Raw genomic sequence first — 19,657 nt, forward strand, 5'->3', positions numbered from 1 at the left:
TAAATGTATTTAGAAACCTTTCAAACACTTTTTTTTTCTTTCATGTAAGAACATGTTTATTGAGTTTCTTTTTTTTAGATTTTGGCTGAAAAAAAAAATCTCTGAATTTTAGTTCCCTCATCTAACAGAGAAAAATGCTTTTTTTTTTTTTTTATGTGTTATAAATATAGATGTCTGCTTCTGTTTTGTAAGACTATTTATAATGCAGGAATTGGCAGAAAGTCTGTCAAAACATGTACAACTCCTTTAGAAGAGAAGCAGACTATGAGTTGTGAAAGCCTGAATGAACTGGAGGCTGTATCAGAAAATGGCAGAGTAGGGGCTTTATCCTAAAGGAAGATCTTATCATAAGAAGTACCAAAATTATCTGGAAGACAGAGGATATGTGCTGGTCCCCCCACAAAAATATTAAAACCAAACTCAAGGACAAAGCCAACAACCCCCCACCCCCCCAAAAAACCAAAGCAACCTACACAAACAAACAAACAACCCCCCAAAAATCCAAGAAACCGCCCAAACCCAACAACTCAGAAATCATATGGATGGCAGCAAAATGTCAATTAAATATCTGAGACCAAAGAAACTGGGAAAACACAACCTTCAGACACTAACTTTCAGCATCTAAGGTAGCAGCAGCAGTAAGCAGGGGACTATGATAACGTGAATTGTTTCTAAAGCCAGCAAAAGAGGACCTTTTTAGACTGGCAGAATTAATTATGGTGAGGTGTAGATACACCTACCACAGAAGTGCATCTCTCCGAGGTAAGAAACCACTACAAAACATCACTCCCTTGATTGCTTTTGATGTTAATGTTTTAATCAGACAAAAGCCCAGAACACTTCCATTATGCAACAAGCTCCTCCATTCCAGGCAGGGTGGTTGTATGGCTACAAGGTACAAAAATCCAGTTTTGGGAGAGATGTGCCGTTCTTTGTAACAAGTCAAATACTAAATGAAGTAAGAGAAATGTGACAAAATGTAAGCAGAGAACTATAATTTATGAGACTTTATTGTGTTTAGAAATCAATTTTCTCTATTCTAAAGCAGGTGGAATGCTGACACTGGAAAACCTATGCACCACGTGGTGCCTTATCTCACCATTAAAGGATGAGTGATGTAAACCAAGCACTGCTTAACCTTCTACTTCATGATCCATATTTCTTGCAGAAGCATGCAGAGGGGCAGCATGTCTGCTAGCTGTCTGCTTCTTCCATATAAAACCCAGAAGCAATATTCCTCAGTAGCCTTTAAGAACAAGCAGTGAATTTGTCGTATCTGTTTGTAAGGCCCTTTGGGACTCTTCAGGAAGAAAGGCACAGTAAATGTAAGCTCATTATCATCATTAACTCCTTTTATACACCAGCTGAGCTCAGAAGGAACAAATAGGAGAAAAATGAGGGGAAAAAAATCGTTAATTATATTTATGATTATTTTCTGTTCCTGGTAGGGTTTGTTGTAGGTTTTTTTCGTGTTTTGGTGGGGTTTTTTTTTGGGGGGGGTGGTTTTTTTTTTGTGCGTGTGTGTGTGTTTTGGGGTTTTTTTGCTTGGTTTGGGTTTTTTGTGTTTTTTTTTTAATTTTTTTTTTTTTTAATTCATAGATACCTTTATAACATAAAACTTACTACTTATTAGGAAGTCTTAAAATTATCTTGATCACTTAACTCCATGAGATGACACTTATATTGCTAAGGAAGAAAAAGAATAAAATGCCTTGACTTACATTAAAGGACATTCAACACAGTACCCAATTTATTATATTTGTTCTCATAAGCTTAGAAGTTCCTTAAGGTTCTGACAATCACACCTCACCTATATGTGTATGGAGAAGGGAAAGGTAAAGCTTTCTATTTGTTCTGTTTGTGTTTTCTGGGTAACACCTAGATTTGGATAGGAGCGGACTCACTGGTTTTAGCCATTGAAAGTTCACATTTTTCGTTCAAAATAATTTTCTAAGCTCCTGCTAGGGTAGGTGTGTGTGAGCAGCACCTCCAGACACTAATTTCTACCCCACACACTGGACATGAGCATCACATAAATGATCTCAGGAAGGAACTTTTTCCTCTCCATTGACATCAAGGCCAACCTAGCGAGTACCTTGAGGCAGACTATACCTTTCCACCAGGTAGGTGAATCTGTACAACTGTGTTTTTACACATAAACAGAATGAAAGGATCCTTTTTACACTACAGATTAGTTCAACCCCATTGAGGAAAAGTGGCACTAATCTCTGTGATTGCAGCTGATACATTGGTTTTATGTGTGTGATGTGTATTTGTATTGTTATCACTGTAGATTTATGTGGTTTTCTTTGTTGATCATTAACACACAAAAAAAAAAAAAAAAAAAAAAAGATGGTGCCCCAACTTACAAACACATCCCTTGGGATCTTAAGACTTTAGAAACTGGCCTGCAAGAAAAAGATTTACAGAACTATTAGATCCACAGTCCTGACTTCAGTCCCTAAACTGGGGAGCTGTGGCAGCTGTCACTAAATTTCTGATCTCTACATCAAACGGGTTGCGTTTGAGTGGGACAAAGAATGCTTCTCCAACTGCTTTATGGGAAAAGTTTAAAACTTTTAAACCTGTTGGGAATAAGCTACACTAAAACTCTTAGAAATGGAAACAAGGGTGATGGAGACTCTTTAAGGCTATGTGGAGTGAAATTATTTATTGTATCCAAGTTTGGCAAGCTGAGAAGTCACCTGAATTAAATAAAAGCAGAGAAACAAGGAGAAAGTTTATACGACTACAAAGCCACGACCATACACAAACGTTAAAATCAGCAAAGAAACGCAGACCTGTCTCTCCAGGTCTACGAATGTTCTCCACTCGAAAATTCGCGGAGGCACTTCTCACGCTGTTCAAGTGCAGGGCTGATGTTCTGACCCCCATCTCCTCAAGGGCACCACTCCGCTTGCTGCACGCTGCGCTCTCACACGGGAGAGTCCCTTTCCCCAGACCACGCTCTCTGTACCGCAGCGAGGTGCGCTCAGAGGCTGCTCCCATCGCGTCCCACCCCCTGCTCCCACCGCCAGCGGTCCCTGCTGGGGTGCGAGGTTCCCCCGTCCCGGGGGCCAGACCCCGAGACCGGGGCGCCGGCAGCAGCGTGCAGAGCGCCTGAAGGTGAAGAAACGCCCGAGCACTGCGGGCCCCGCTCTACGAGGGCGCCGGCAGCGGAGCAGCGGGTTCTGCCAGCGCATCCCCGCACGGGCAGGCTGCTGGCGGCGGCCGCGGAGCGCCGGCTGAGCTCTCCCGCATCGCCGTGCGGGAGGCGCCTCAGCCCCAGCACCGGACCCATCGCCCCCACCGGGCCGCCGGGCGGCGCCTGCGCACTACGTGCGGCAGCGCTTCTCGCCCGCCTCCCCGGCGCGCCCCCGGCAGCCGCGGTGGGGCCGGGCTGAGCCGCACCGCTCAGGGCTGAGCGGGGCCCGAGCCGCGGGGAGCGGGAGCAGGCGGAGAGTCCGCCCCACGCCACCCCCTGCCGCCCCGCTCCTGCGGGATCCCGCACGGCTCTGGAGGCAGGAACAGCCCCGAGGGGTCTGTCATGCGGCTGCGTCCGCCCGGCGCTCAACAACAACTTTGCTGGTCCGGTCCGGCCGTTGTCATCGGTCTCCGGCGCGGTGCGGGCGCTCTGACGGCGCGGTGATAACCCCGGCAAGAGTTTCGCAAAGCTCTTAAACACCTTAAGCTGCGCGCAGCAACCTGTGTTCGCTGAGGTTGCAGGGGAGGAGGAAATAGTGTTTGCGATCACCCGAGGAGGGGAGGTGTTTTCCACAAGGGACCTTTCCTCACCAATAGAGCCACCAACTGTCCGCAGCGGAGGCAGGATGTAAAGAGGCAGCACGAGGCCGGTGCGGCTGCTGGCGAGGAGGCAGCGGTCCCGGGAAAGGGCGGAGCGCCGGAGGGGGGTCCTCCCGGCGCTGCACTTGCTACATTAACTCGGCGCGTCGGAGACAGCGACACAACTTTCCGGGTCTGCCCCGGCAGGCGGCAAGAAGAGGTTCCCCGCTGCTCCGATCACAGCAGCTCCAGCGCCTGCCACTTGCAGAGGCGGACACCGGCGGCAGCGGCGTCGCGGCTGCCCCGGCCCCAGGGAGGCGGGCTGTCCCCGGGACCCGGGCGGGCATGGCTCCCGCTCCCAGCCCTGCCGAGCGGGGCGGCCACCGGCTCTAAAGGGAAGCGTACGAGCGCCCCGCCTCGCGGCTATGCAGCCCCTCCGCGCTCCCCTCGCCCTGCTCTGCCAGGTGCTGGCTGCCTGGGCTGCCTGCGCCCTGGCCCCCGCTGCGGCCGTCGGGCTGCCCGTGTCTCCGCAGCGCGCCCACTCGCCACTAGCCCCGACGCCCCTCTCTGCGGGCCGGCGGGCGGCCGCGGATGTCCCCGTGCCCGGCGGAGCAGCGGGGGCGGCCGGCAGTGGCGCGCCCCGCGGGGCGGAGGGGGCCGGGCGGCGGCGGGCGCGGAGCAGCGACCGCGGAGCCGACGCGGCGGCAGGGAGGGGAGCGGCGGGCGGCCCCCGCTGGCTGCCCCTGAACGCCTCGGCGGGGGGCGAGGGAAGCGCCGGGGGCCGCGGCAACGCCACGGGGCGCCGCACCCGTCTCCGCAACCCCTTCTACCCGCTAACCGAGGAGTCGTACGGCGCCTACGCCGTCATGTGCCTCTCCGTGGTGATCTTCGGCATCGGCATCATGGGCAACATGGCAGTAATGTGCATCGTCTGCCACAACTACTACATGCGGAGCATCTCCAACTCCCTGCTGGCCAACCTGGCCTTCTGGGACTTCCTCATCGTCTTCTTCTGCCTGCCGCTGGTCATCTTCCAGGAGCTCACCAAGAAGTGGCTCCTCGAAGACTTCTCCTGCAAAATCGTCCCGTACATCGAGGTAATAGTGGTGGGTGGGCATGGCTCTAGAGGACGCGGCCCCGAGCACCTTTCCCTCCACGAGCACTGCTCCCCGGCGCTTCTCCGCCGGCCTTCGCTGCCTGTGGGTGCCCCCCCCCTTATCGCTGCCAGCCTGGGAGTGTCCAAGACGAGCTTGGTCTGGGCTTCCCGGGCATCCCCGACGCCCCGATTGGACCGGAGGCGGCCGTGGCCACGACAGGTCCGTAGCACCGGGGGATTTCTATAACCTCAGACTGAGCGCGGCTGGCTCTGCCTTCCACTCGCGCGAGTTCTGCCAAACTTTCCTTCCTCTTTGTGATCCTGAAAGGCGAAAATCCTCTCAGAATGAGCTTTCAAGATTTTTTAGGTTTTTTTCTTCTGTTTCCCTAAGGTGAAGTGAGTCAGTAAAGCGGATGGAGGGCGTGACTGGGGACAGCTTGTAAGGTACTTGTAGACAGGACCAGCAATAGGATGTATATGCTCTTAAGTTGTACTTAAACGTTCAAATCTTACAGTTATTTATTTAGCTTATTTTAAATAATAATAATAAAAAAAGACCCCAGCACGATTTAATGGCAGCTTCTTGGCAGTTGTTCAGAAGCTCTGTCAGAGAAATCTCTCAGCCAGCTGGCCAGAGTCCTGCCGGCAGCATTCAGGTTGTCCACCTTATTTGCAGGGTGGTAGGCCGTAATTCTGGCTGGCTCTGCTGTATTCCCAAAACCTTATGTTCAATATTATTTAGTAACTGAAAGCTGAGGAAATAACTGTTGATTCTTCTGTTCCAAGAATGAGATATAAGGGGAAAAAACAAACAAAATCCACCCCCCAAAACAAGCCCCAGTTTATTATTAGTACAGAATATCAGTTTCAACAACACATTGGTACACAGTAATATGTAATTAACTGTCCACTGATACTTTTTAGAGTTTAGAAAGATGTGTGATGTGTAGCCACTAAGTTGTCATTACTTCTTTCATACGTGATGTGCTTTATTACTGGTGGTATCGATCAAAGGGTGGAGCTGTGCTACGCTTAGATGTATGCAAGGCCAGTAATATAACATTACATTTGAAAAAACTCAGAGTCCACTTTATCTATTTGCCTTTAAGAAGACATGAAGTAGTAAGTATGTGTTTGTTGAGAAACACGTAGTACTGGGAGCTTTTAAAATTTCTGAATTTAGTCCTCGCTACTGTTTTAACCAATAAAGTAAGTAACACTGTTTCAAGTTACAGTGTAACCATTTCAATTAAAGTAGGTAATGTAGATTAAGCCTTCTGAGGACTTCCCTACAGTGACACTTCACACTTCCCAACGTGGTTTTGGCGCATTCACATACAGAATAAAAGTAATTCTTTGGATGCTGATTCTAACTAAAGATCAGTAATTGATATTATGTGCATGGCCATGCTGCTCTTCAGAATTAGTTGCGTATGCTGTGCAGCTTTGGGCACTAAAGGCTTTGTCAAACTGAAAGTGGTTTTGGTGAAATGGAGTTTCCAAAGCTGTAATCTGAAAAACATTCAGCTGCTGCTATCCCCCCCTTTATACATCAATGACACCTTATTTTTTCTGTAGATATTTAATGTTGAAGCATCATTCAAGAACTGGCACCGATTCAGTCATGATGGACCAGTGGCATGGTCTTAGGGTTAATTATTACTGGGGTGTAAAAGTGAAAAATTATACTTGTTCCTGAGGAAATGAAATTAATTTATATGTAAGGTACAGGTCTAAAAAGTTGCAGCCTTGGGGGTTCTGTATTGCTCCCAGAGTTGTATATTTTTCATTCGGTAGTCATTAAATATAATACTCAAGTATGTAAAGTATATTCATCACCCCAGGAGCAGTAGGTAAAAGGCCAGATTTCCCTTCTAAGTTGTAGCCATGAGTGGCAGATACTGAGCACCAGTGCTGGTTTGCAAACCTCCACATCTTGCCTCGAGCTTGGAAAGAAGGGCACGGTCCTGCAAATTAGGATTTGACCCTGCTGAGATGGCGAAGGCTGGTAGAGCAAAGGTTCATCATCACATTCCTAGTGATGTTCTAACCTCACAGGCATTACACAGTGACAGTGACACCACCAGCAGCGATGCAGCTGCAGAACATGTAAGGAAATCTGCCCTGCAAGCAGCTACTGCTCCGTGCTCTGTCAGGGATTGTTCACAGCAGCACGCTCACCTGGCAGCTGAGCAACTCTGTCTTCTCCCTTGTTATAACTCACCTGGGCAGGATCAGCCCCTTTTCACACAGTGGGAGGAGGATGAAGTCCTCTTTGTGCCTTGAGAGTTAAGCTGTAGAGTTAACCTCTTTAGGAGAGGTTTCTAGACTTTTGTGGAATAGAGACAGAATATGGACAAATTTTAAGCTGTTATCTGTGTTTTCTGTAAGTTAGCCCAGTGTTTTGTTAAGTGTCTTTTTGTTCCATGCTTTGTATCTCTTTTTATGCATGCCACTTCTCCTCTCCCTGCGCCGTGTCTAAGGAGCTGTGTCAAACCCAGAGTTGTGGATCCAGAACCCTCTCCCTTTTAAACATCAAAGACCATTACTGGCCTGAGCACTCTGTCATTACAGTTTGTACTTTCACAACTGGGAACAGAGGATGTCTGATCATCCAGAGCAAGTGATACGCTGATCACAGCATTTTAACATTACTCAAGAATGTTTTGTACTGTGTTTAAAGGTTTCAAGTGATCTCAGTGAGAAACCTGAGTTTTCTTAGTTTAGCCTCATGTGGCCAATTTATGCCAATTTCAACAAAGCATCTGTTGCCAGTGATAAAACATACATATATGGTCTGGGAAAAATGTTTTATGATATCTTCAAGCACATTCGTATAGGTAAATGTTGAGCTTCCAGCAGTAGAATGTCTTCCCAGTACTTAATTCAAAGGGCAGTTTTCCCATACCTGGTAAAGATCTGCTATGACCAAGCACATTAAGAAGTCATTTCAGCTGTGTATTATATCACAGTTTGGCCACTTCAAACTGCATTTTAAAACTATACCATGCCTGTGCTTGCATAAGGAATGCTGTGCACATGACTGAGGAAGAAACTGAGTAAATTAATTTTTCTGTGCTTCTCATGAGATCTTCAGATGATAAGGGTAAACTGGTAGAGAACGAAACTAAGAAAACACATGGTTAGTAGAAGTAGATGAAGTTATGTCCATCAGGGACTTCACTTGACCCTGATGTTGACACTGTCTTGGAGGGGCAGTTTTAAATGCACTGAGTGGGAGCGAGAAGGGAATTAGAACAACGGGGGCAGCTACTCATCCCATAAGGATGTGTGGAGATGTGCTTCTCCTTTGCAGTTTCAATTCTCTGCTCAATAGTCCTTAACCGTTTGCCACTTTTTTGCAGGTGGTTGAGCCACCTAGTTTTAGGCATGGGTTTACTTGCATACTGCGTTGATGTCTTCAGTACACTTTGCTCAGTGTTTTTCAGACTCAGGAGATATAGGGTAATTGATAATACGAAGACAATGGCTTTGGCTAATTCCTGTTCCAGAAGCCCTCCCAATGTGGAACCCTTTTCTTTTTGTTTGAGCATATCCAATCTTTCCAATAAAAGAGTGGGGGGTGGATAAAGGGGAATAGAAAAAAAAACCACAACAGTACAGAACAACATAGTTTCAGTTCCCCTGCTTAGAGATTTGTGCTGCACCTTAGTAGAAAGAAGTATACATGTAGACAAAATCTGTAGTTTTTCACAGTTGTTAAATACAGCAGTCCTGTGAAGTAGCATTTTTATTTTCTATTTCAATGCTAGAAGCTAGTAGTGAAGGGGTTAAGTAGGTTTAAGTAGGTTGTTCAAGACCCAGAGCAGCTTGCTCAAGGTGACAAATGGGTTGTGTCAACTAGGACTAGAAACGGTCTTTTGGGCTTTAAAAGGAATCTTGCTTGAGTTGTGTGCATTCTGCTTTTAGAGGTTACACTAGAAGCTTGATGAGTTTGAGAGGGGTCGATGAAAGTAGGCATCACTTTCTATGCTGGCAGATTGAGACAAGCTACTTGTAGTGGAGTAAGAATTTAGAATTGGTGAATGGTTTAGAATGAGGGTTTGCAGAGGCTGATTTACCATTCTGTATAGTCCAGCAAAGAGCAACAAATTTCTCAAGACCAGTGATGGTACTCAGCCCTGCACTGGTGCTAATAAATATGAGCGCATCTTCCTTTTTCACACCCCTCACAAGGAAGAGAAAGACAAAGTTTGTGGTGTCCTCATATGGACCTTGTCATGCATAAGGGACTGGCTTGACTCTGGAGCTGACTCTTGAAAGCCTCTGAAATCTGATGCCCAGTCTCTGCATGCACTTCTGGCAATCAACCTGTGACATCACTTCTTTTTCTGGTGGGTAACTTCCAGCTCAGGAAAGCCATCACAATTAGTATTCTTAGTGGAAAGCAAAAGGATTGATTTGGCCTGGGATACGAATTACTCTCTTTTCCTGGAGCTGAAGCTCCAGGGCAATTTGAGAGGAGGCGGCTTTTTCCTCTTTTTTCCTTGGTAGAGGCAAGTGAGAAGCCATTCTCTGCCTGGTCCAAAGCTGTCAGAGGAGATCCTTATTTTAAGTTTCACTTTAGGGAAGCAAATACATTTTTTATGGGAGTTTATAAAAGCTGCATATTATCTATCTTTTCTGTCTTTTGTTGTGCAGTATCCTCTTTATGTCTCTTCTTTGACTTTAGTCAGAGCTAGGCTCCTGAGCCTCCAGTAAGTCCTCTGGATTGTAGATGAGATCCTTAGAGGGGTAGGCAGCTTCAAAGCTTCATACTGGGAGTTTTGTAGGGCAGTGGCTGCATGTGTCTGTTACTAAGCAGAATATCTTCAGCACTTATTGGGGAGTAAATAATTATTTAAAACATGAGTGTTAATATACCTCTGTCCCTTAGGTATTAATGGCTTGGTGACAGTTGCTGCCATGTTGGTGCTTCTATCAATCTTCTTTTCCTGTCCAAACCCAGATCTTAGGGACTTATAAGTTGTCCATAAAAATTTGATTTTGGTTTAAACTTTGCATGTGGCATTTAAGTATGGAACTGAATTTGTGTCAGACTAGGTTTAAAATTGGGTCAGTAATATTTCAGCTACATATGTGGGGAGGAAAAAGCAACATCTGCTATCCCGGCACCATTGACTCTGCTCTGAGCACTGGGATGTCATTTCTCCATATGACAGGATTTTTCTTGCAAAGGAGAAAGAGGCGGATTTTTAGACGTAGTTCCATGTTGTTAATAATTAGTGCAGGAGTCCCTTGTGTAGCTTGATGGGAATTTGATACTCAGTGGAAAATGGGACTCATTTATTTATTTATAAAAAAAAAAAAAAGTAAATTAAATTTGCTTACGTGATAACAAGGTAGATTATAAACAGTAAAATGAGCCAAAATTAAATCCTCTTGTGTTTTGTGAGTTTTCCAACACTCTGGATAAGAATATGGTGTAGTAATGAGTGTTTCCAGTGTCCTGATGATCTTGTTGGCTTTCACTTCCAACAAAATTCAAAGGCAGCTCTTGGAAGTGGATTCTGATTCTGAACACTGTCACTCTTGAGATATACATAAGAGTAAGAAACACTGATTTGAGTGTTAATAGTGTGCATGTATGGAAACAACCATATTGTACCCATTTTTCCACAGGTGTAGGTAATCTCTGTAGTAATTTCAAGAACTACCATCTTGTCTTCTAGATAATTAAGGTGATGTAGATTTTCATCCAGGATGCTTAAGCTAATTGCTAATGTCAGAGACATGCCCTGGCTCCTGTACTCGTCAGCTACGGAATTACTTCTGCCACAACTGGGTTGTTTCAAGGAGTGTTTTAACTGAGTGAACCTTACCTATTCTGAAGCATAAACACATTAATGTTTAATAGCACTTTGTTTAAGAAAAGTAGAGATATTTATTTATTTTTGTTCTTTTATACTAATGACCATTTTTCTTGGGTTTGGAGGCTCTTAATTGAAAGAACAGAAAACAAATCTAGATAAACAATTGAATTTTTTTTTTTTTTTTTTGCAGTGGGTAGACCTCATATTTTGTGGTAGTCCAATCTTACTGCTGGATGCTGTACTGCAAGTGTAGGGTAGCACAAAAACTGAAGGCTGTACTAACTTTATCTTAAGCAAAATTGATAAGTCTGCAAGAGCCACCATGATATGTTGCATTAACAGACTCTAAATCTATGAATGTGGGTATAGAACAACTGTAACAAGATGGTAGACTATAATGGCTTGGTGGAAAAAAAATAGTCGTTTATACAATAGTAATGAATATAAACAGTCTACAGTATCTGAAGGGGAACTATAGGGATGCTGGGGATGGGCTATTCATTAGGGACTGTAGTGATAGGACAAGGGGTAATGAGTTAAAACTTAAACACAGGAAGTTTAGATTGGATATAAGGAAGAAGTTATTTACCGTAAGGGTGGTGAGGCACTGGAATGGGTTGCCCAGGGAAGTTGTGAATGCTCCATCCCTGGCGGTATTCAAGGCCAGGTTGGAGAGAGCCTTGGGTGGCATGGTTTAGTGTGAGGTGTGCCTGCCCATGGCAGGGGGTTTGGAACTAGGTGATCTTAAGGTCCTTTACAACCCTAACTATTCTATGATTCTATAGGGTGTCACTGAGAGCTTAGAGCTAGTAGCCATCAACTTTTTTTGTAGTTCAGCTTTTCTGTTACAATGGGAAAATTTTGTGAATAACCATCCTGCTCGTAGCAAAGGAAGGCAGAGTGCTGTGTAGTTTGAGAAACTGTAAGCAACATAAAAAATATTCTGTTTTAGAAAATCTAACTTCAGCTGGTAGAAGCAGCCATTTCTTATAACTCTTATTTTATCGTGTTCCGTATAAACACAGTCTATGTTGTTTCCCCTCACTTCTCCATCAGAAGGTGTGCTCAAGAGCGTGATGCCTGAGATGATTAATGGTCCGTCTCATTTCCAGCTTTGAGTTGTTCATGGCTGGTTGATTCCCATTCTGTTATATTCACTGTCCTTTGGCTTAAGCAATTTTATATCTCAAGGTAGACTTCCTTGTAGATAGTAGTAATATCACTTCTTGGTCTTCACCTTACTGAATTGAGTAACCCAACCTCTTTTTATTCACTCACAGAATTTGCTCTTCCTCAACCTTTTCACCCAAGTCATTTTTTCTGATCTTGTTTCCGGTTTTGTTTGCATTACCTTTGTCTTGTCAAGCAAATATTAGACAAAATTCAGAGTCTTATTTCCACTGGTGTTGCTCACCATCCCGCATCAGCACAACTTCCCTCATCAGCCAGAGGCTCTGCTCCTGGAAGCCAGGGCCAAGAGCTGTGGGACCACAGCGAGAAGTAGGACAGGTCAGGGAAGGCCTGGGAACATTTCAGTAATTGTTGGCGTTTGTGAAAGGGGAATTGGGTATGTTGGCTGGACAGAGAGAACTGATGCAATTAAGCTGAGCATTTCATGATTTTACTGTTCTCTCTGGCCTCAGTTCCCCAAATGAGTTTTGACACAGTTGACTAACAGCTGCTACGCTAATGACCAAAGGCTTATGCAGTGTCTAGAAGGAGCATGACAGTGCCTACAACATCCCCATCAATGCTTTTAAAGGAGCAACAGTATCAAGATAGTCTCTTGTAACTATAATATCATCTTTTGTGTGTATGTGCTATAGCTGGTAATCCTTTCAACAGCCCTTCTCTGCCCAGATAGTGTGGGTATCTCCTCAGAGCAAGGGTTACTCCACCACCTCCTCAAAGCAGATTGGTGATCATTCAGTTAGAAACTTGGGGACTTTCCTGATATCATCTAGTAAGGGAAAGATGTGAACTGGCATCATCTTGAATGTCTATAGAGTCTGAAGTAGAATCTTCATAGGGACTGTACGGAAATAAATCAGACAACTAAGTGATGATCAAAAACTGCTGAGCCTAACTTGCCCTTGCCTTGCCTCATTTCCTGCCAGGTTGTTGGAATTCAGACTGCAACAGCATATCAGCATATCAGAAACTCAGCTGTTACAACAAGAAGAGCACCATTAAACTCCACTCAGCTTCATACCACTTCAGGATTTGTTAATTTGTTCTTTACCTGCTCCTCATCAAATGAATTACCTTCATTCTGTGGTTATTTCAGGGCAGTGTAGCAGATTAAAAAGGAAACTTTTCTGGCTTCTTCCATGTTTTCAGCTTAAGCCTAATTATTAGCATGACTGGTATGAGGAAACACCCCTAAACTGAAATTGTGCGAACATGCAGAATGCATGTCTTGGTTCTCGTCCACACAGGCTGTGAGTAGCACGCGTTGATTTTGCTGCCTATTACTCATAGTCCACAGAGTGGAGTAAGTAATCAGACTCTTAAATATGCTGCCTTTAATGCGGTATATATCCTTACATATACTGCCTTTAAGCAAGTCAGCTGGAGTGAATCCCTGTTCATCTGCGTGGGAGTATTTGTTTGTTTTTTTGCAAGCTTTTCCATAGCATCACTAACTCCCTTAATCTACAGAAAACAGGAAATCTTTGCCTGTTCCAGAGAAACACTATCTTTGTTTAGCTTGTTTCATCAGTAAATCCACAGGAGAGTTTTCAAAGCCCAGTTACACTGTTCTTAGTTATTTCTTCTTGCTCTATTTCACTGTCTTAAACCTCCACGTTGTTGGTCAATTAAAGTGACAGGAACCCCGTAGGTTATGTTTGTTCATAGTAGACATGTCTTCTTTCATTAGTCCAGCCTTAACAGCTGCAGAGTTTTAATGTCTTAGCCACTGTGTAGCAGCCTGTTTGCAATGAAATGCTAAAGCAACAAAAGCATGTGCGTTGAGGGTGGGAGAGAGACACATGAGAGCTGAGAGAGAAAAACCTCAAATTTTCATCTGTTCTGCTGGCTTTTATTTCAGTCCCTGTTCATTCCTGAATCTCGGTTACTTCCCTGTCTCCCACAGTTGTAGAGAGCTGATGCTTTTGTTATTCATGTTGGATGTTGTGGCTAAAGGTGTTGCTGTCACTGCTGTCATTGTTTTGCAATGAAGTCAATAGTCTTTAATTTAAAACTCTGACTCAGCAGCGATCCACGAAAATGATCTTCATTAGCTAAGTTTATCACTTCATTAAGAGTTCCCTGTAACTGTAATTTTTCTTTAATGGTTTTTTTTTTTTTGCTATATTTACCAAGCTTTCTTCGAATCTTGTCAGACAGTGTAAGTTCCTAAATGAATAGGTTTGTCTATTAAAAATGTTTACCGTACTGCTTTGTCATCATTAAATATTCCTGCAAGCTAATTAGTTTGAGATTGCATTTTACTCATTCCATCTTTTAGGAAGCTGCTTCAAAGAATTCTTCAGCTAAGCCAATGTTTGACAGTTCTAATCCCAAGAGCCTAATATTTTTCAGTGGTATTCAATTTTAGCAGTCTAATATGGCCATTAAATATTGAAGGCTGAAATTAATGATACATTTATATAATTGTGCATAATTGCAGAACTTTTTACATGAGATGTGTGAATAGGAATGCTTCAAATTATGGTGGAAATAGGAAAGTATTGTATTTTTTTTTAATTTACTATACAATTTTTTAATACATCATTGCACATCAAATTTGGGTAAGCCAAATTATAGCGAGTTGCCTAATATTACCCTAGATTTCCCAGTTAATTGCACATACATGTTTTATTCATGATAAAAGTAAGCATTCTTTACATTTATTAGGAGTATTATTTAAGTTTATTTTCTTTTGCATCAACACATTTTCAGCACAATACAAGCATGCAAAAAGAAAATAAATGAATTAGAATGCAACAAGGCACCAAATCTTTCTTGAATTGAAGTTAATGGGAGTTCTGCTTTGAATTTTAACTGAAGCTCAATTTATTGGAAATAAGATTAGTCCAAAATGCAAGTAGTCTTCCTGCAAATTTCTTTTTAGGAAATTCAATTATAAACAGGACAAATGATAGGGAACTATGTTTCATGACAGTACAACATTTCTATTCATGCATTAAATGATTATTATTAAAGCTGGAGAACATATGCATTGCTATGTATTTGCTCCGGAACAGTATATAATTGAGAGCTCTGTCCAATCCATTTAAACAACATTACCATTTAAACAACAAAACTTCTGCTGTTTCTCCTGGCTTGCAGTATATTGTCTCATAGGATGTTTTCTATGAAATTAAACCTAGATTTTCCTGTGATTTTTTTCTAAAGGAAATGTTGAAGATAGATTTCAAGGCCTAAGTATTATAGTGAAGGTTGGTTTTGCACAGCCTCTGAAAGTCTGAAGATTTTGGATACAGTCTCTCTGAATTCACAGTACGGGATGACTTTATGTACCTACATCCCATCAGAATTTCACTTAAGAGCCTCAGTCCACAAAAACAGCTGTTGGATCCTACTCCATTCAGAAGATGCCTAATCCACAGGGTTCCTAAATTTTGTAGATATGTCAGATTTCAGTGTTATGATCCCCTGCATGCTTGATGAGCGTGTGATGGGAGCCTAAGTCCGTACTTCTGCTGAAGGAAAACTCTCCCATCTCTCCCCTTTTGGCTTAAATTCCAACCCCTGTGGTGGAACTGATCTTTCTGAAAAACACCCCTTAGAAAAATGGGGGGAACAGGGGGTTTAGTTTTCCGTACTGGTGAGTTCCTCAGGTTTTTTTTCTCTTGGTGTTGCACAGATTCTTGCATGGGCCTCCGGGAGAGGGTGTCACCAAGCTGAAATAAATATGTGCAGGCAGAAAACCAGAAGGGTGTATTCTTTCGGGGTTCATGCTGGATAGTTCAGCAAACACTGGAATGTAAGTTCCATCCATGATGCTTCTTTTGATGGTGCTTGGCACCATGGTGCTTAACTGTGTACTACACTGATGCCCCTAAACTAGGTTTTCTTTTGCCTCTGTCAGTCAAGGGGCTAAACTTGATTAGTGTTTCAGAGTACAAATTGAGCTCTCTTGGACTATGAAAGAGCATAGTCCCCTTTTCCAGAGAACAGCTCAATGGTAAAAGCTTTCACCCAATGTACAATACATTAATTTCCTCTTCAGCCTGAGTGAGTTCAGGCCTTCATCTTACATCTCTAAGATGAGTGCCATCAACAGGGGACCAGGGGTCTTTTGAAGGAGATGAAGGATGTTTTCCCACTCAACTGAATATTGGACTGTATCCTTATAGCTGTCCTTTTTTTTTTTTGTTGTTGTTCCTTTTTTTCCTTTTTTATTATTTTGTTTATTTTTCCCAGACAAGACCAGGCTGTAGAGGGCTTTGAGCAATCTTATCTAGTGGAAGGTGGCCCTCCCCATGGCAGGGCGTTAGAACTAGGTAATTTTTAAGGTCCCTTCTAACCCAAGCCATTCTATGACAGCATCTGTATTAACTTGCATCCCCTTTTCTCCTTCCCAGGTAGCCTCTCTGGGAGTCACCACCTTCACGCTGTGTGCCCTCTGCATCGACCGATTCCGTGCTGCCACCAACGTGCAGATGTATTATGAGATGATCGAAAACTGCACGTCCACAACAGCCAAGCTGGCAGTCATCTGGGTGGGTGCGCTGCTGCTGGCGCTGCCGGAGGTGGTGCTGCGCCAGCTGGCCAAGGAGGACCCTGAGTACAGCGGCAGCCTACCCGGGGAGCGCTGTGTGGTCAAGATATCCACCGCGCTGCCTGACACCATCTATGTGCTTGCTCTCACTTATGACGGAGCAAGACTCTGGTGGTACTTCGGCTGCTATTTTTGTTTGCCTACTCTTTTCACTATTACCTGCTCCCTGGTAACCGCGAGGAAAATCAGGAGGGCGGAAAAGGCTAGCACAAGGGGGAACAAGCGACAAATTCAGCTGGAAAGTCAGATGAACTGCACAGTGGTGGCTTTGACCATTTTATATGGGTTTTGCATCATTCCTGAAAACATTTGCAACATTGTGACTGCCTACATGTCCACAGGGGTCTCTCGGCAGACTATGGACCTCCTCCATCTCATTAGTCAGTTCCTTTTGTTCTTTAAGTCCTGTGTTACCCCAGTTCTCCTTTTCTGCCTCTGTAAACCTTTCAGCAGGGCCTTTATGGAGTGTTGCTGTTGCTGCTGCGATGAATGCATCCAGAAGTCTTCAACAGTGACAAGTGATGACAATGACAATGAGTACACCACAGAACTGGAGCTCTCCCCTTTCAGTACCATCCGTCGTGAAATGTCCACTTTTGCCTCTGTGGGGACTCACTGTTAGTTGACCCTAGAACCTATTTGCTGTATCTTTTTTTGTTTTCTTCTTTTTGTTCCTTTTTTTTTTTTTACCTCATATTTTTCTTATTGAAGCAAAATGATTATTGAAAACTGCTCTGGAAACCAATATGCTTATTAACAGTCATGCTTCGAAAATAATTTGTTTTGTTATTAAAATGAAAGTAAGAGAGAAGGGGAGCCAGCACTCAGTTTTAAATCATGATATTTTGTATGGTGCTAGGATTTTATTGTCTGGGAAGGAGAATCCATATCAATCCGCTTTTATTTAATTCCATAGTATTTTTTTTTATAATCACTGTAAAATGATTATATAGACATTGTGGGGTTTGCAAGATGTTTTATGTAAAAGATGTGGTGGAAATTATTTGAAGGTAGTTTTAACCCAATTACTGTACACTATTGTGAGAGGACTTGGACTTCAGAGAATTCATAAAGTAGCATAAAAATAAATGAGGTTTTATTCTTTAACTTCACTGTCAATCTGCATTTAATAAGGACACCCATAAGTAGTAATAATTCTTTTTAAAAGTAAAAAAATTCTTTGCTTTGCATACAGTAATCTAAATGGCCATATTTAATTTACTATTTGTGTGCTTACCCTTGGAAGCTATAATTGCAGTGTTTAAGGAAGATGGTTATAATGGAATTGGATTTACATGAGTGAAATTTTTAAATGTATATTACGAAGGTTCAATGTGCCTCATTGAAAATTTCCTTCTTAACCTGCAGGTATACAAAACCTGAGCTGTTTTGTACTTCTTACAAAGAAGGATTACTTTCTCACTTCAGTTTTGTCTTGTGTGGTTTCAAAATCAAGTTTCTTTCCAATTTATTATTGGTTTAACATTGAGATTATGTCCTCAGCCTCTGTATGTATAGCTCCTTCAGTAAGAGTCCTGTTGCAGAGAGCATTCTTTTGCCAGAGGTTTGCTGACAATAAATGTGAGGGACTGAAACATGTGGAGAGTGAATTCCTTCTTTTTTAAAAGGTATAAACAAACTTGGACACTTGGGGGTTGACCCAGAGCCACTGCAGTCAATGGAAAGGCTTCCATCAATTTCAGAAGGCTTTGGATCAGACTGGCATCTCCTATTTATTCTGGGACGTAGCATGAATATTAATCACAGGGGCTCTGTATACCGATTATAAATCACGTTGCTCTCACAGAGGCTGCTATTCATGAGCAGCTCACAGCTCTGAAGCTGGTTTTGAGAACTACGGTGTGTTTTGTGGATGGCTTCTTGCTGTCCACAGGGTTATTAAAATGAGGATATGTCAACGCTGCCAGCAACAGTGTGATACAGCGAAGTCTAAAGTTATAGGCAAGCTGGGCTGGAGACTGGAAAGTGCCTATCTGTACCAGCAGAGCTTATTTGCTTCTCTTCTTGGCTGAAGTAGACAGGCTGTTCTTGGCAGGAAAGCTGGCTTATATTTATACTGGGCACCACGCTAAAGTGTGGGCACATGCTAAGGAATTGATTTTGTTATAATTAGCTTATATTTTAATATGATTAAATAAATAATAAAATTGCAATAGTATGGGCACAAGTAAAATCACATGCATTTGTCCTTTGACATTAACAGTGATCATAACGGATGTAGTCTTGCATCCTGATACCTGCCTCTAAATATGTGAAAGAATTTGCTGTAACTTCTGGAAAGGAGTATTTTTTAATTATTATTTGTAGATTCTGGACTTAATATGTTTAATCTTTGTATCTACTTGGGCAAGCGGTAATTCTTTTTCTTCACCATTTTCACATATAGCAATTTCAAGTGAAAAGCAGTTGAAATGAACTAATCTGAATATGAATCCAAACATATATGCGCTTGAGTTTTTTTTCTGACTTTTGAATCAGACACTGGGCCCTATCAAAGCAATCTGCTTTAAGCACAGGCCTAAATTTAAATAGTTGTTTCTGTTTAAGACTTGTTAAATTACCTGAGTTTTTTTACATCCTTTTGTAACATGGTTAGTCACTTCTGAAGATGGGGGAACTGTTCCTTCTTTATAAACCCCTCATCGACTTCATATTTGATTACATTTAATAAACTGTGAAAGGGGTTGAAGAGAAAAGATAAAATCAAAATCTCCTTTCTCACTGTGGCACCTGTGTCTCCTCAAATATTTATTCCCATCTCTGCATTTTGATTTGTACTTTTGTTTTTTTTTTTATGTACAAATATTTATAAAGAATGGGAATAAAACCTCTCCTTTTGTTCCTTGCTGAATTGTTTCTCTCAGGTGCTTTTTCAGTCACAGCATGAGCAGTGGCTCAAGGAGCTGGGAAAAGAATAGCAAAATAGGAAGAAACAGTTCTTTATGTTAAAGCTTTTATCTATATATATGTATATAAAGAAAGAAAATAGAGAAATTACATGATCACTGCCTGGGATGTTAGGTGCTTCCAGCTTTCCAGTCTATACTGGGTATGTGTAAACTCTGCTAAAGACTGCTGCTCTTTCCCAGGTTAACTGCTGTGTCCCAGAGCAGTTTGCTTCTCCATTGAAATATTTCCACAATATGGATATGGGGGTAAAAAAAAAATAAT

At 42.9% G+C, this 19,657-nt stretch overlaps 1 protein-coding gene across 1 annotated transcript; it reads left to right on the forward strand.

The window, feature by feature from the left end:
* Nucleotides 1–4,077: 4,077 nt before the first annotated feature.
* On the forward strand, nt 4,078–17,572 carry GPR37 (G protein-coupled receptor 37). Its single transcript, XM_061372958.1, has 2 exons — nt 4,078–4,880; nt 16,269–17,572. Exons 1-2 carry the CDS (start codon nt 4,209–4,211, stop codon nt 17,085–17,087), a joined length of 1,491 nt encoding a protein of 496 aa, XP_061228942.1. The 5' UTR covers nt 4,078–4,208; the 3' UTR covers nt 17,088–17,572.
* Nucleotides 17,573–19,657: the final 2,085 nt, after the last annotated feature.

Source organism: Neopsephotus bourkii, unplaced genomic scaffold (assembly GCF_033783945.1).
Source record: "Neopsephotus bourkii isolate Nb327-2 ecotype Australia unplaced genomic scaffold, CSIRO-AGI_Nbou_v1 NB_1624, whole genome shotgun sequence".
Taxonomy (NCBI): Eukaryota; Metazoa; Chordata; class Aves; order Psittaciformes; family Psittacidae; genus Neopsephotus; species Neopsephotus bourkii.

Bases quoted from the DNA above. Each gene is read 5' to 3' on its own strand.
- GPR37 (XM_061372958.1), top strand. From the start codon at position 4,209: ATGCAGCCCCTCCGCGCTCCCCTCGCCCTGCTCTGCCAGGTGCTGGCT. The intron at 4,881-16,268 runs GTAATAGTGGTG...TCTCCTTCCCAG, and splicing joins AAATCGTCCCGTACATCGAG to GTAGCCTCTCTGGGAGTCAC.